We start from the raw sequence: 13,562 nt of genomic DNA on the forward strand, positions 1-13,562 counted from the left end.
TCTCAGACGCTTGTCAAAATGGCTATGGGCAGTGTACCTACCTACGATTAGTCGATGCTAAGAACCGAATACACTGTTCTCTTGTGATGGGAAAGTCGCGCGTGACGCCGTTGAAGCCTGTCACCATACCTAGACTGGAGCTGACCGCTGCACTCGTTTCGTCCAAGATAAGCTACACGCTGCGGAAAGAGCTGGAGTACGAGGAAGTGAAGGAAACGTTCTGGACTGACAGCAAGACGGTCTTAGGCTACATCAACAATGATGCCAGGCGATTCCATGTCTTTGTCGGCAACCGCGTCCAGGAGATACGAGAGAAGACATCGCCGCACCAGTGGCGCTACGTTGGAACGAAATCCAATCCCGCTGACATTGCTTCTCGCGGCGCTGGTGTCCAAGAACTAATTGACAGCTCCCTGTGGTGGAATGGGCCAGAATTCCTTTGGAATTCTCATGAAGATTGGGATCCTGTTGACAACATCCCTTCGATTCCTCCTGACGACCCGGAAACCAAGAAGATCACTGTGCAAGCAACTCAGGTTGAAGAACCATCCTCGCTATTGGAGCGCCTGAAATATTTCTCCAATTGGCATCGAGCAAAGAGAGCAATCGCCATTTGTCTCCGTCTGCAGAGAAGATTCCGCAAGACCAGTATCTGTTCTTCCCAAGATACAGGTCCAGACACAGCAGAAAGAATAGGAAGAGCGGCCACCTATGTCCCTGTAAATGTTCAAGAGCTGAAATATTCTGAGTTGCAAATTATCAAGATGGTCCAGAATGAAGTGTTTCCAGAAGAAATACAGTTGCTGAAGAGTCTCAACGTCCAACCACAAGTCATTAACCAAAGCACTGCCAAGGACGGAAACCGCGCGATGAAAGGGTCAAGCTCCCTGTACAAGCTTGACCCGTTCCTAGACGAAGACGGTGTATTAAGAGTTGGTGGGCGGATCAAGCACTCTAGCCTCCCCTACGAGGTGAGGCATCCAGTCATACTCCCCAGAAAAGGACATGTGACTGACATGATCCTCTGCCATCATCATCAGACCATCCAGCACCAAGGCAGAGGGATCACTCAAGGTGAAGTTCGCTCAGCAGGATACTGGATTATCGGCGGAAGTTCTGCTGTATCGAGCCACATATCGAAATGTGTCACATGCCGCCGATTGAGAAGCATGCCTCAAGAGCAAAAGATGGCGGACCTACCAGAAGATCGCCTAGAGCCTGCACCGCCCTTCACCTTCTGTGCAGTGGACTATTTTGGTCCCTGGTATATCAAGGATGGCCGTCGCGAACTCAAGCGTTATGGAGTTCGATTCACGTGCCTAGCGTCCAGAGCCATTCATCTGGAAGTCGCGGATAGCTTGTCCACAGATTCGTTCCTGAACGCCTATCGTCGTTTCGTAGCACGCCGTGGACCAGTACGACAGTTGCGATCCGACCAAGGCTCAAATTTCGTTGGCGTGATGAACGAGCTGAACCAAGCTATCTCAGAATTAGGACACGAGCAAATCAGACAAGAGTTACTGAAAACCAACTGTGACTGGGTAGACTTCAGGATGAACTTCCCACACTCAAGTCACATGGGTGGGGCGTAAGAACGCCAAATCCGCACCGTGCGAAATGTATTGGCGTCGCTTCTTAGCCATCATGGAACTCAGCTCGACGGCGAGACGCTCCGAACCTTCATGGTGGAAGCCGAAGCTATAGTTAATTGTCGTCCACTGACTGCGGACACAATAAATTCTCCACAGTTGCCTCAGCCTCTCACGCCAAACCACCTGCTTACGATGAAGTCAAAGGTCATCATGCCCCCACCTGGAAACTTCCAACGCGCCGACCTGTATTCGAGAAGGCGATGGCGAAGGGTGCAATACCTAGCGAATGAGTTCTGGATACAGTGGAAAAAGGATTACTTGCAGTCTCTGCAGCCGAGACAGGAATGGTCTGCGACAAGACGAAGTCTTCAGGTGAACGATATCGTCGTCGTTAAGGATGATCACTCGCCCAGAAACGCATGGAAGGCCGGGATCGTAGAGGAGACGTACCCTGACAAGGATGGTCTAGTCCGGAAGGTTCGGTTGAGAATTGCTGATGACACCTTGGACAAGAACGGTCGAGCCACCGCACCAGCATCATTCCTGGACAGACCAGTCCAGCAACTGGTCCTGCTGCTGAAGAATGAAGAGTATGAAGACCGGGGAATCCCCACCTGAGGAGCCATTAGAGCCGTGAAGGCCTGTAGGGGCCTACAGCCCACTGAACATTATTTTAGTTAATTTTGGTTGATTCTAGTATGTAAATTTCTGTCGTAATTTAGGGGAGCCATGTAAATGTTAGCTATTAGTTTTTCGTTGCGTGACTCGCATCATTTCCGTTTCTATTTTAATCATCTGAAGTTTCTTTGTATTTTGCGTGTGTCGGATCAGTTTTCAGTGTCACATAGAGAATTGTCCGGATCGAAAGTAAGAAAGACGCATGTGCCATTAAGATAGTTTCTATCGGAGAAAGAGGTATGTTTCCTTGTTTTATAGTTTTTAAGTTCAGTCCTAGTAGTATTGTTATTTCTTAGGTTTAGTGATTTCGTTATATTGTTAGAGTTATTCTAGGTAATCGTTTTCATGCATGCCACGTGCTCCCAGTAGAATTATCTTAGAATCTATTGTAATCGCTCGCTTTTCGATGATTATTTTCAGTTTTTACGGGAATTTCAAGTATAATAAACAAGTTAGAATCGATGCTCGGGATTCTCTGTCTATAAAACGTTTCTCCGACGGCGATGTTGATCTGAATATTTGAAATGATCTGAAAGAAACCCGATGTCAATATCCGCCCCCGTCACACTGGTATCACAAATGCCAAGAGCTAAAATTTTCATGGTCAAAATTCCAAACCAAAGAAAAAATGTTTTTCCGTGATTTTGTTTGGTAACGGCACATGTTATTCAGCAATTAAATAGCCCCCACCCCCCTCGCATATGCCATAGCTAAACATCAATTTAAGAGCAGTTTATCGCATAACTCTTCTTTCCCTTTGTCTGAAGTTCTTTCCTTCTTTACTTTGGGAAATGGTTAGGCGTAAATAAAACCGCCGATGCCACTTACTTACCTCGCTATGTCATTTAGCTCGGTCGGCTATGTTATCTAGCTTGGTCGCTATCAACTACCCTGCGAGCAGAGGCCCTTCGATGTTCCTGATAAGTCGGGAAGAGGAAGAGAAGGGTAGCTAACAACTAAACAGTGATTCGATCGGACGTTTCGGTGTGAAGGCACGAGCTGGGACATTGTGGGTACAGTGACGTTAATACTCCAGAGCAAAAGGCAAGTATTTCTTTAAACAAAACTCGGGTCTGCTGTAAACTGAAAAACGTAGTCAGGTTACGCTTTTACTCTATTTACTAACCGGGCAGTAAGGCGACACTACTTACGTCGATACAATTTTGTTGCCGCATACTGCGATAGGCCAAGGGCGTCAAGGATGACCTTTCTGATACTTCTCTTTTCAAGATGATGCTACGTTTTGCAAGCACTCGACATGGGTGGGAGTTGGTTAGCTCAAAAGTGGTGAACAAGGAGTCTTATCCTCCATGGACAAATCCAAGTCGCATCGTCGTGAAAGGGATTTACTCTGTTGGAGTACAGTTGAACCTCCAAGTTCTACTACCTCCCTTAAGCGACCACCTATCCAAAACACCAAAACCCAACCGGTTTAAGTCTTACAATTGGAATCTCTCCTGTAAGCGCCCGCGACCACTAATTGGGGCCGACTGTTTAATGATTTTGCATTGTTTTTAACCTCTTGTAAGCGACCACCTGACGCATTTTCTGATCTCTTGTGGTAGGAACAACAGCATGTAACTGCACATATCTGATATCATAACTTGGAAATTGCATGCAATAAATTATCTTCCTTAAAGTAGATGTGTCCAGTTTACTTCTCAAAGAATCCTTTTGTGGTTCGATTCTCGTAAGAGACCACCTCCCGTTAGCGACCACTAAGTCTTCGCATTTTGGGTGGTTGCTTTCGGTAGGTTCGACTGTTTTCGTTTTTAACCTCTTGTAAGCGACCTCCTGACGCGTTTTCTGATCTCTTGTGGTAGGAACAACAGCATGTAACTGCACATATCTTATACCGTAACTTGGAAATTGCATGCAATAAATTATCTTCCGTAAAGTAGATGTGTCCAGTTTTCTTTTCAAAGAATCCTCCTGTGGTTCGATTCTCCTAAGAGACCACCTCCCGTTAGCAACCACTAAGTCTTTGCATTTTGGGTGGTCGCTTCCGGTAGGTTCGACTGTAGTCTCCTTTTCCAGTTCTTTGGCGGCATCGGTTGGAACTTGCTTTGGTTCATGGGTTTGGCGTATAGATTTACCCACTAAGGCGCTGCTACATTATATTTTGAAATCAACAAATATCATTTTGTATTTAAAGGAAAATGTACACCCCTTAGGAGGTGGTACAACTCCGCGATGAACTTAAAGGGTCAGTTTTTGCCGGAAAGATGTTTCGGATTCGTTTTGGAGGAGAGAAACCGCTGGACCACGTCGTCTGAACTACGATCACTTAGCTGTTTCCTAGGGCCTTTGGTAGCTGCCTAACTATACCTCTATTTGTGAAAAAAGTAAAGAAATTAACCAAGGGACGGTTTGTTGTTTGTAACACGTAGTAAAAAAATCAGATTTCAACATATCTGACAAGAAAATGCTAACTTTTAGTGCGTGACTGACAGGCATGCAAAGCTAGAATTCCTCATTTCTGAAAAGAAAATAAACTCGTGAGAAACAAATGATGTTGCGAACAACTCATTGCCTGTTCAAAACAAAGTTTCCATAAAATTTCATAAAGAGAAAAAAATCAGTAAAAGAAGGCAGAGTTGCTCGAGACGTCGTTGCATGACATTGTTACTCTAACTGTTCGGTTTATGACTTCCTCTCACGCAGTGTATTCCCGTTTGCAAAAAACCTCCTTCAAAATAAAATTTCAAGGAAAATGTACCTACCTATTTTAGATATACCGGAGGCGAATTTACGATGATACAGAAGGATGGTAATACAAGGATGTTAGGAAAAGAAACGAGAGACATGGGATATAGTTTACATAATAATTCGGCGCTTTTTATATAACGCTTCTTCGAGGTCGTTTATTACTATTATTTTTTTGTGAACGGTTAATTACTCTGATATTTTACCATAAACTTTATCCAAAACCGTTTTCTTGCTTCGTGATGTTTCGAACATTATATATTGACCCTGAATTGAAACAAAACCGGCTGCCGCAACATTTCTCTACAAATTTGACTTATGCAAATTTGTGACATTTTTCCACTGGTGGTCACGAAACTTTTCATTTTGTTAAAGCGAACCCGGAGTACCCCGATTTTAAATTACATATTCTGTTAATGTAAGAGCTGAACTTTGTCCTAGTATACATTTTGGCTAAGTATAACACATACCAAGGTGAGTTTTTTGCCCCTGAATTTGCTCATTTTTTAGCCATTTTAAAAAGTGCCATTGATGGTAGTTTTTAAAAAACCATAAAAAATTCAAAATCAAGTTTATGGTTTAAAACATACTATGAATAGAAAGAAAAGATAGAATTCTTTTAAACAAAAATATTTTTATTTTATAGCTTTGAATCTTGCCTCGGTACAGACGCGACAAAGTAGGTCATTTTTACTCTAATTTTTGCATAATTAATTGGGTAAAAACCGCTATTTTCGTTTTTGCCCATTTTCTCGAAAACTATAGATTCTTGAAAGTTGAAAATATTTTTTTCGAAGACAGTTCCCCAAAGGGGTTTTTCTGACAAGTTATCAGAATTTTCGATTTTTTCAGCCTGGCCAGCAATTCTCGAGATTTACAGTCATGGGCTCTTAAGAACCTGTCACGCGAAATTGTGCTAGGTAGGCCTCTTCTATACAACAAACTGTTTATCCTAAATCAGGTTCTAATTTTTTTTACGCTATGAAAAGAAAACCTATATACTTGGGTAAGTAAGATAAGTCAACATTCAGGACCCTATTTGGAGACATAGATCTCCTATTACTCCAACTGCAATGAAATGGTGTGGAGACATTAAAATTGGGAATAAGCAGAAAAATACTCTAAGCTACGGAATTGGTTCTTATTTTCTTAAAAGAACCTAAATACCTTAAATTTGCGCTAATTACCATTTCTGTCAGAGCCCGTTTATGCTAATTCGGAAAATGCAGTTTCTTCCTCGAGGGTTTTTACTGTACCTGAAGCCTGAAAAGGTACAAATGTACTACTGTTGGGCCGAGCGTCACCATATACACTATTTTTGCGAATACCCTCAGGACATTTCACTGTTTAAAAGTAGCTTATTTTTGGAAAGTACTGATTGAAAAATAAAGTTAACGGTAACAAATGTAGTTAAGATGTGCAAATGCCAAGGTTCTATGTTATGTGATGTATGTTATTGATTTTGTGTAGCTCTCACTGGTCATCAAGAAATGCAAAAAACAAGCAGAACTAAAGGTATTGTAAGCCATGTTCCGTTCAAGGGAATTTTACGTCCAATCCTTCAACAGTCATTATTGAGTTTCTTCAATGGCCAGAGCAACTGTGGGGTGGAATTCGGCCTTGCTCTTTAACAAGAGTTAAAAGCGGTATGGATAATTTGTGATTTAGTTACTTTTAAGCCTACCTGAAGAAAATTGTCGCTCTTTTTACAGAAGCAGCGCAGTATTTCCCGGCATGTAGTACTTCCAGGAACACCCCGGAACATCCCAGAACACCCAAAAAACCCGGAACACCCCTCCAAAAAAGCAGAAACACCCCCCAAACTACCAAGAAAAGCGCAAAATCTAGAAAATTAACAGATAAAATAAAAATAAAAATAAAAAAATGAAAGAGGACGCGAAGTAATATGAAAATAAGAACCATGAATAGGAACAATTCAAAAAAGCCAAGACACGAGGCTTTCAATTACAATATAATTACTCTACCTTTTGTTGGTTTCTTTAATGAAACAACTCTTTCTTGGCAACTTAAACATCTTTTCAGTGCAACTTAACGTCAAGCACTATCGTAGAAAGAGGAATCCACTTTAAAATCATGGGTTGATTCCAAGATGATTATACAAAAAAGTTTCTGTGTTTAAATGGAAACAATGTCAAGCAAATTAATTACAGCGTACAAGCATTACACGGAAAGATTTGCTAGTTATATTTTTTTATGTAAGGATTCATTTTTATCTTTAGTTAACTTTTACTTTTCATTTTTAACTTATTACCATGCAAAACAGATCTAAAACAAAGAATAATAAAGCGGAAGCAGATATAAAATTGAACTTCAACAGCTATATAAACTGGTCAAACAAGGCACAGAAACATAAAACAATGACATGAATTAAATCTAACAACCCAGATACGCTGACTGTCTCATGTTTATCATCTTCATCAATGTGCATCCATAATTGATTCCTCTTGTAATTCATTTTCGGTCTCTTCCACAGGTAATGCCGTTAGGCTAACATTAGATCAGAGGACTATATACTTATTGTCATGCACAAAGAAAGGCATAAATCTTTCACTGACTGTCCAAACAGACGTGCCAAAATATCCTGGTAGAAAGAGTGGTGTCCCTTCCACAGCTAGAAGATCAAGTCCCAAGCTAGCAATAAATGTAGTCCATCAGCTAAGACCCGAAAATTTAGGTCTATGGTTGACTTGAAGGGAGCAGAAGAAACATGTCTAATCTTATTCTATAATAAGCGTCGTAGAAATGCGTGATAGCAAGCATAGAACGGTAGCTTTCACTTTCATAATCCATATTTAAACCTGCCCGTTGAACTCTCATGCCATCTTGTATTTTTGGGGCAAGCTACAAAATCGATCTTACTCTTTTATCGTGAATGAATTGCGATTTAAATGCGAATTTAAACCGTGTTGCAACTAAAAACCTGATTTTCGCTTATTTTTGTGCTTAAATTGTATCTTCAAAAATATTTGCCTCATTTTTTGGAAAGGACAAGATAATTTATCCGAGGGTTACTGTTCTTAATTTTCGCTAATCGATCCTCGCAGTGTTTGCTTGTTTTTTCTTTAAGTTTGAGGTCAAAGTTTCTTGTATAAGGAAGTTACCCAGCTCTAGGGGAATCAAATTAAATTGCCGGCAACAAAGTTGTCATTTGCATAGAGCTGAAAGCGCAAAAAATTAAAGTTAACGTAGCAACGTAGTTTTGATTAGAGCACAGCTGATGGCACAAAAAGTTGACTTGGCCCAGCAACGCAGTTGTGATTGGTGAAGAGCTGATGAGCAACAACACTGCCTTTATTGACATATGAAAGCGGTTGGTTTTACAGAAATCTTTTTTTCCCGGCAATATAGGTTTTATTAACCCTAGAAAATATGTGAATTTATCCAGCAACACTGTTTTTTAGAGCCCACGGTAGTTCACTTTAGGTCATTTCTTATTCCGGCTTAGTTTATCTTCAGTAATGTTCGATTATTTTTTTTTAGGTCATTCCTTCTTTTAAAAAAAAAATCCCGTCAACACCTTAAACCTTAATACTGTACTTCCATGCCAAATTTCCAGACAAAAGATTGTCATTTCTTGACATTTCACCTTATAAGAATCGCAAAATCGCCCGTTGTACTTCCTTTATTCTTGCCATTTTTTGTTAGTTATTTTCACGTTAAAGCACGAGCGACCTTTACCATTTTATTCATTTCAGTAATTAATTATTTCTCAAAAGCATGACAAGACGTTCGTAAAAATAAAGAGTGTAAGGGTCTTTGATTATGTTTTTTGCAAAAAATGGAGACCCTACAATACAAAGTAAGAAAAACAGAATAAGGGTGTTTTCGTTTCTGCGGTCCTTGTTTTCGCAACAACCAGCTTTGACAGCTTTTGCCCCTGCGTGGCATTTCTTTTGCACTGTAGTAAATGGCGGATGAATGTACTATATGCAGTTGTTCGGATACAACGTTATCCCAGTGTAGAGATATTTCTTCGTGGACCGTTATATCGTGCTGTCGTGATCCGAAATCACAAACCAGTTTTGGACTCTTTAACTAAAAGCGAACTACCAGCAAATCCCATAAAATACCATCGCAATTGCCGAGCTGAGTTCACCAACAAGAGAGATTTACAGGACGCTAACGAACCATCTGATGATGCAGCAACTGGAAGTGCACCCATGAGAAGCTCCAGAGAAAGAAATGAGGTAAGCTCAACGATTCCGCCGGATCAATGTTTGTTCTGTAAAAAGTCAAAGTGCAAGCCAAATACCAAAACCCGAGAGAAGCTACACAGTGTTCAGGAACTGCGCGCCAATGAGACGGTGAGAACATGTGCTTAATTCACTTCATGTGCAACAAAACACTGCTATGACCGAGGTAGCTCGGAATGTGATTGGAACATGCGCAGAAGACCTCATTTCAAGTGAAGCAAAGTACTACGCTTCCTGCTACAAAAGCTTTGTAAGAATAAATTATTCCAGCACGCAATGAAGGTCAAACTCTGACTGAAACAGATAACCCATTAGCACCTGTGTATGACGCTGTGAACTGTTTGTGCGAAGATTTGATAGCGAACCCGAAATGGTCGAATATAAAGTTGTCAAAGAACTGTTTCTGAACAAAGTTAGAGAGCTAGGAGTAACTGTATCAGAATCAGACAAAAAGAACCTCATGCGAAAGGTTTCAAACATGTTTCCAGAAATTAATTTTGTCACTCACCAGTAGTATAACAAGATGTTAATGTATCCCAACACATTAGCAATAGGCAAAACCGTACTGGATTTCCTTGAGCTAAAAACCAAGCTAGAGTCGCTGAAAGGTCCCAGGAGCGATGACGAGAAGAACGTGATACAAATTGCTCGATTGATAAACGATGAAATAAAAGATCTTAACCAACTGATGTCCTGGCCGCCTGAAGAGGACGATTTAAAACCAAGCATAACCACTGACTACATTCCACATCTTCTCGACGTCCTTTTGACAGTGCTTATTACTGGGAAACCACTTGACAGCGAAAGCAGCAGGACAGAAAGAACAATAAGGCCGAAAGAATCATTCCCTCAAGATATAGTTTTTTCTGTTACAAATGGGGTTGTAAAAACTCCAAAAAGCGTGTTATCTCCTTCTGTTGTAAAGGCTCTTTGTAATAACAGAGATTGTAAAGCTAATCAATAAGTACGGTCATGGTGTCACTTATGACCTAGTAGAAGAGATTGAGAAGGAGTATGCGTTAAAAGTTGTTAACGAGCAACTAGAAAACCGAGTCGTCATTCCGCCCATTGTAATGCAGGAGCAAACCAGATCCACTGTTGCCCTGATGGTGGCTGATAATATTGATAACTTGGAGGGTACACTGAGTGGGTCTGGAACATCCCATCGCGTGAACTCTATCCTCATCACGGAGCAAAAGGAGAGAGAAAGTGGACACGGGTCAGATGACCAAGAGTACGTACCACCAGTAGCGAAGAAATGCAGGAGATCCCTACCAGCAACTATGGTCACTAGGGCTATCCCCAAGTACTACGGTCGAAAAAGGGAGGGGCCAGGAGAACTGCAGCTTGTTCAAAACCTCGGAGTAAGTTCTTGTTACCGTGACAAAGCAAAAGAAATGGCTCCACACTACCTTACGTGGATTGAGGTGAGAAAGCTTGAAACGCACCCATTATTAATAATACCTGGGTGGACCGGCTTTAACATTTAAGTTTGTGATCGTGTGGTGGTTGTGGAGAGCACAATTGGTTATTTGGACACTACAGACTCCCCTGCCACTGACCTGAAGACCGCGTACGAGGTGTTGTCTGGAGGATGTGAGATAAAAAATCGGCTTCAGTTGAGTGTTGTTGTGTGTGTTCTTGATCAGGCTTTTTACGCCAAGGCTATGGAGGTTTACTGGGAACACAAGGAGCTATTCGATGGCATAGTCATAATGATGGGAGGTTTCCATTTGTTATTAATGCTCTTGGGAGTTATTGGAAGCCGATTCGGGGATGCGGGGCTTGGAGAACTAGCTGTCCAGTGTGATGTCGTGGCAGACGGATCAGTGGATAAGTCTCTAAATGGAAAACAGTACAATCGGGCTGTGCATCTTCATAAATGTGTTTATGAAGCCCTCATGAGATTGCTCTTGAAAGAGTTTGAATCTTCAGTCCAGTCATTACTGACCTTGAACTTGGAACAACTGAAATTAGAACTGAACCAAGAAGAATTTGAGCGAGTGTTGAGCAGCCATGGGTTCCAGTAATTCGGGGAACAGTTCCATGTATACGTGCAGGGAATGAAGGAGAAGGGGTCAACTGTAGGCAGGTTCTGGCTCTCTTACTTGGAGCTCTGCGAGCTGATGCTTAACCTTATCTTTGCGCCGTGCACCGGTGACAGGCAGTTGTATCTTTCTTGCATAGAGGAACTGATACCCTGGGCATTAGCGTATGACTGCCAGAACTACGCACGTTATCTCATCCCATTTCTAAACAGCATGCATCACTTGTCTCTCAGAACACCGGAAATGTACACAGCCTTCAACAGAGGCCAGTTTTCCGTTCAAATGGGGGCCTGTAATCCTTTTGGACGAAACGAGGCTGACAATTAATTAATCGCGACTGCAAGACGGTAGGAGGCTACATCGAGTTTAGTGCTAATTTTGCTGCATTTCAGAGATGGGTGCTCAATTACACAAGGCGTGCTATGCACAGAAAACTTCTTCGTGGGCATTTGTCGATTAATTCTTCCAAGACCTACATCCACAAGGATGTTCGCTCCAGCACAAATTAAAGAAGACATCAAAGCGGTAGAGAAGTTGATAGATTTGCTTGAGGATGTGCTCACCAATCCATGGAAACGACGCAGTGTTCATGAGTTTGTCCACTGGTAGATATTGATGATGATTTACAACAGGTCAAGAGCAGAAGAAAGCAGGCAGCGAATGACTTTGTGGTGAACCGTTGCTCATCAGATCCAACTTTCGATTACTTTGATCCCCTGAAGAAAGCCAAGCTGAAGTCTTTTAAGGACCTTAAGGCTGTGTGCAAAGTTCACAACAAGAATCTAGTACTTCCTCTTCGAATGGTTCGAGATGTATTTGCTCGGATGGCACTTCTCCAACAGTTTCGACAGATTGACGTGAAAGTTCTTTTTACCTATCCTCTTGGTCCTCTTCGTTGGTTCCTTGCTGATCCTTATGGACGAAAATCAAACAAGGTCAAACTTTCCCAACAGCTAGAAAGTATCACAGCCACAGAAAAAAACCCGGAGAACGCAACCAGCATTTTTGATGGGATGGCTGTCTTGCAAATGCGAAAGATCCCCTGTGGAGCAACGTTTTATATGGTTGCTGAGAGAGTATTTGAGATGGTAACGAGAACCTGTAACATGCGCATATACGTCTTGTTTGACATGTACCACAAGAATGTAGAAAAAATAAAAAGAGTGTCTACCAGTGACGGTGTACAATATAAGAACATACTCCCTGCACATACTGTGAAGTCATGCAACAAGCTGCTCAGTGTCACCGCAAACAAGCCTGAGATCGCGAAATTCTTTGTGTCACAGTGGAAGACAGACACATTCAGAAGCAGGCTTGGCAACCGCATCATGTATATAACCATCGAAGAACAGTGCTGGCAACTGGACGTGAGAACGTGCGAACCAGTTCCTGAACTACAGTGCAATCACGAAGAAGCTGATACCCGCATGGTTCTCCATGCTCGGCACACGGCTGGCCCTTGCGTCATCCACTCTGATGATACTGATGTGTTTATCCTGCTGCTTTCTCATAGCCCGGACCTTGGAGCGTGCTACATAAAGAAGGGAAGGGGCGCAAAGACCAGATTAATAAAACTTTCTAAGGTTGTTAGCACTTTGGAGAAGCAACTTGACAGAGGCATTGAGAAGCAGTCGTTCATGAAAACCCTCACCGGCATACACGCGATTACAGGTTGTGATACCATCTCCGCCTTCTCTGGTAAAGGAAGGTGGAAAGGAGTACAGCTTCTTCAACATAATGAAAGATATGTCCAAGCCCTGGCAAGTATCGGGGACGAGTGGGTAGTATCCGAGGAAGCATTTAAAGTTATGGAGGCACTCATGTGTCAGTTGTATGGAAAGAAGTGCGACAGTGTGGGTGCCCTTCGCTATCAGATTCACTGCGCCAGAGCGAAAAAGTAGAGCCAGAAGCTTTGCTACCATGTGAGTCATCTTTACGACTTCAGGTTACAAGAGAAAATTACCAGGCAGCAATCTTGAGAAGAGCCATCATTTCGCTTCCGGTAATCTCCTGTCCTCATGGACATGACTGGGAAGTAGACAACATCTCTAACGTCGTGAAATTTGTATGGCTTGGATCTAAACCCACTCCAGAACAGGTCCTTGAACTACTCCCCTGTACATGCAAGAGAGCGTGCACCATCGAGAACTGCTGCAGCTTAAAGGCGGGTCTGAGGTGCACTGACATGCGTAGCACAGTAAAAACCCGCGACTAAGAACCTGCATTTTCCAAAGTCAGCCTAAACATGTTCTTACATCAATGGTAATTTGCACATATTTAGGCTACTTTAGGTTCTTAAATAGGTTCTTATTTTCTGAAGAAAA

The 13,562-nt window shown here is 42.1% G+C and overlaps 1 protein-coding gene across 1 annotated transcript; it reads left to right on the forward strand.

Moving 5' to 3' along the window:
- Positions 1–1,682: 1,682 nt before the first annotated feature.
- Positions 1,683–2,210, forward strand: LOC140925806 (uncharacterized). The gene has a single exon (XM_073375673.1). It carries the CDS (start codon positions 1,683–1,685, stop codon positions 2,208–2,210), a length of 528 nt encoding a protein of 175 aa, XP_073231774.1.
- Positions 2,211–13,562: the final 11,352 nt, after the last annotated feature.

This window comes from Porites lutea, chromosome 2 (genome assembly GCF_958299795.1).
Source record: "Porites lutea chromosome 2, jaPorLute2.1, whole genome shotgun sequence".
NCBI classification, from domain to species: domain Eukaryota; kingdom Metazoa; phylum Cnidaria; class Anthozoa; order Scleractinia; family Poritidae; genus Porites; species Porites lutea.

Coding starts and splice junctions, on each gene's coding strand:
- LOC140925806 (XM_073375673.1), top strand. CDS start 1,683: ATGGTGGAAGCCGAAGCTATAGTTAATTGTCGTCCACTGACTGCGGAC.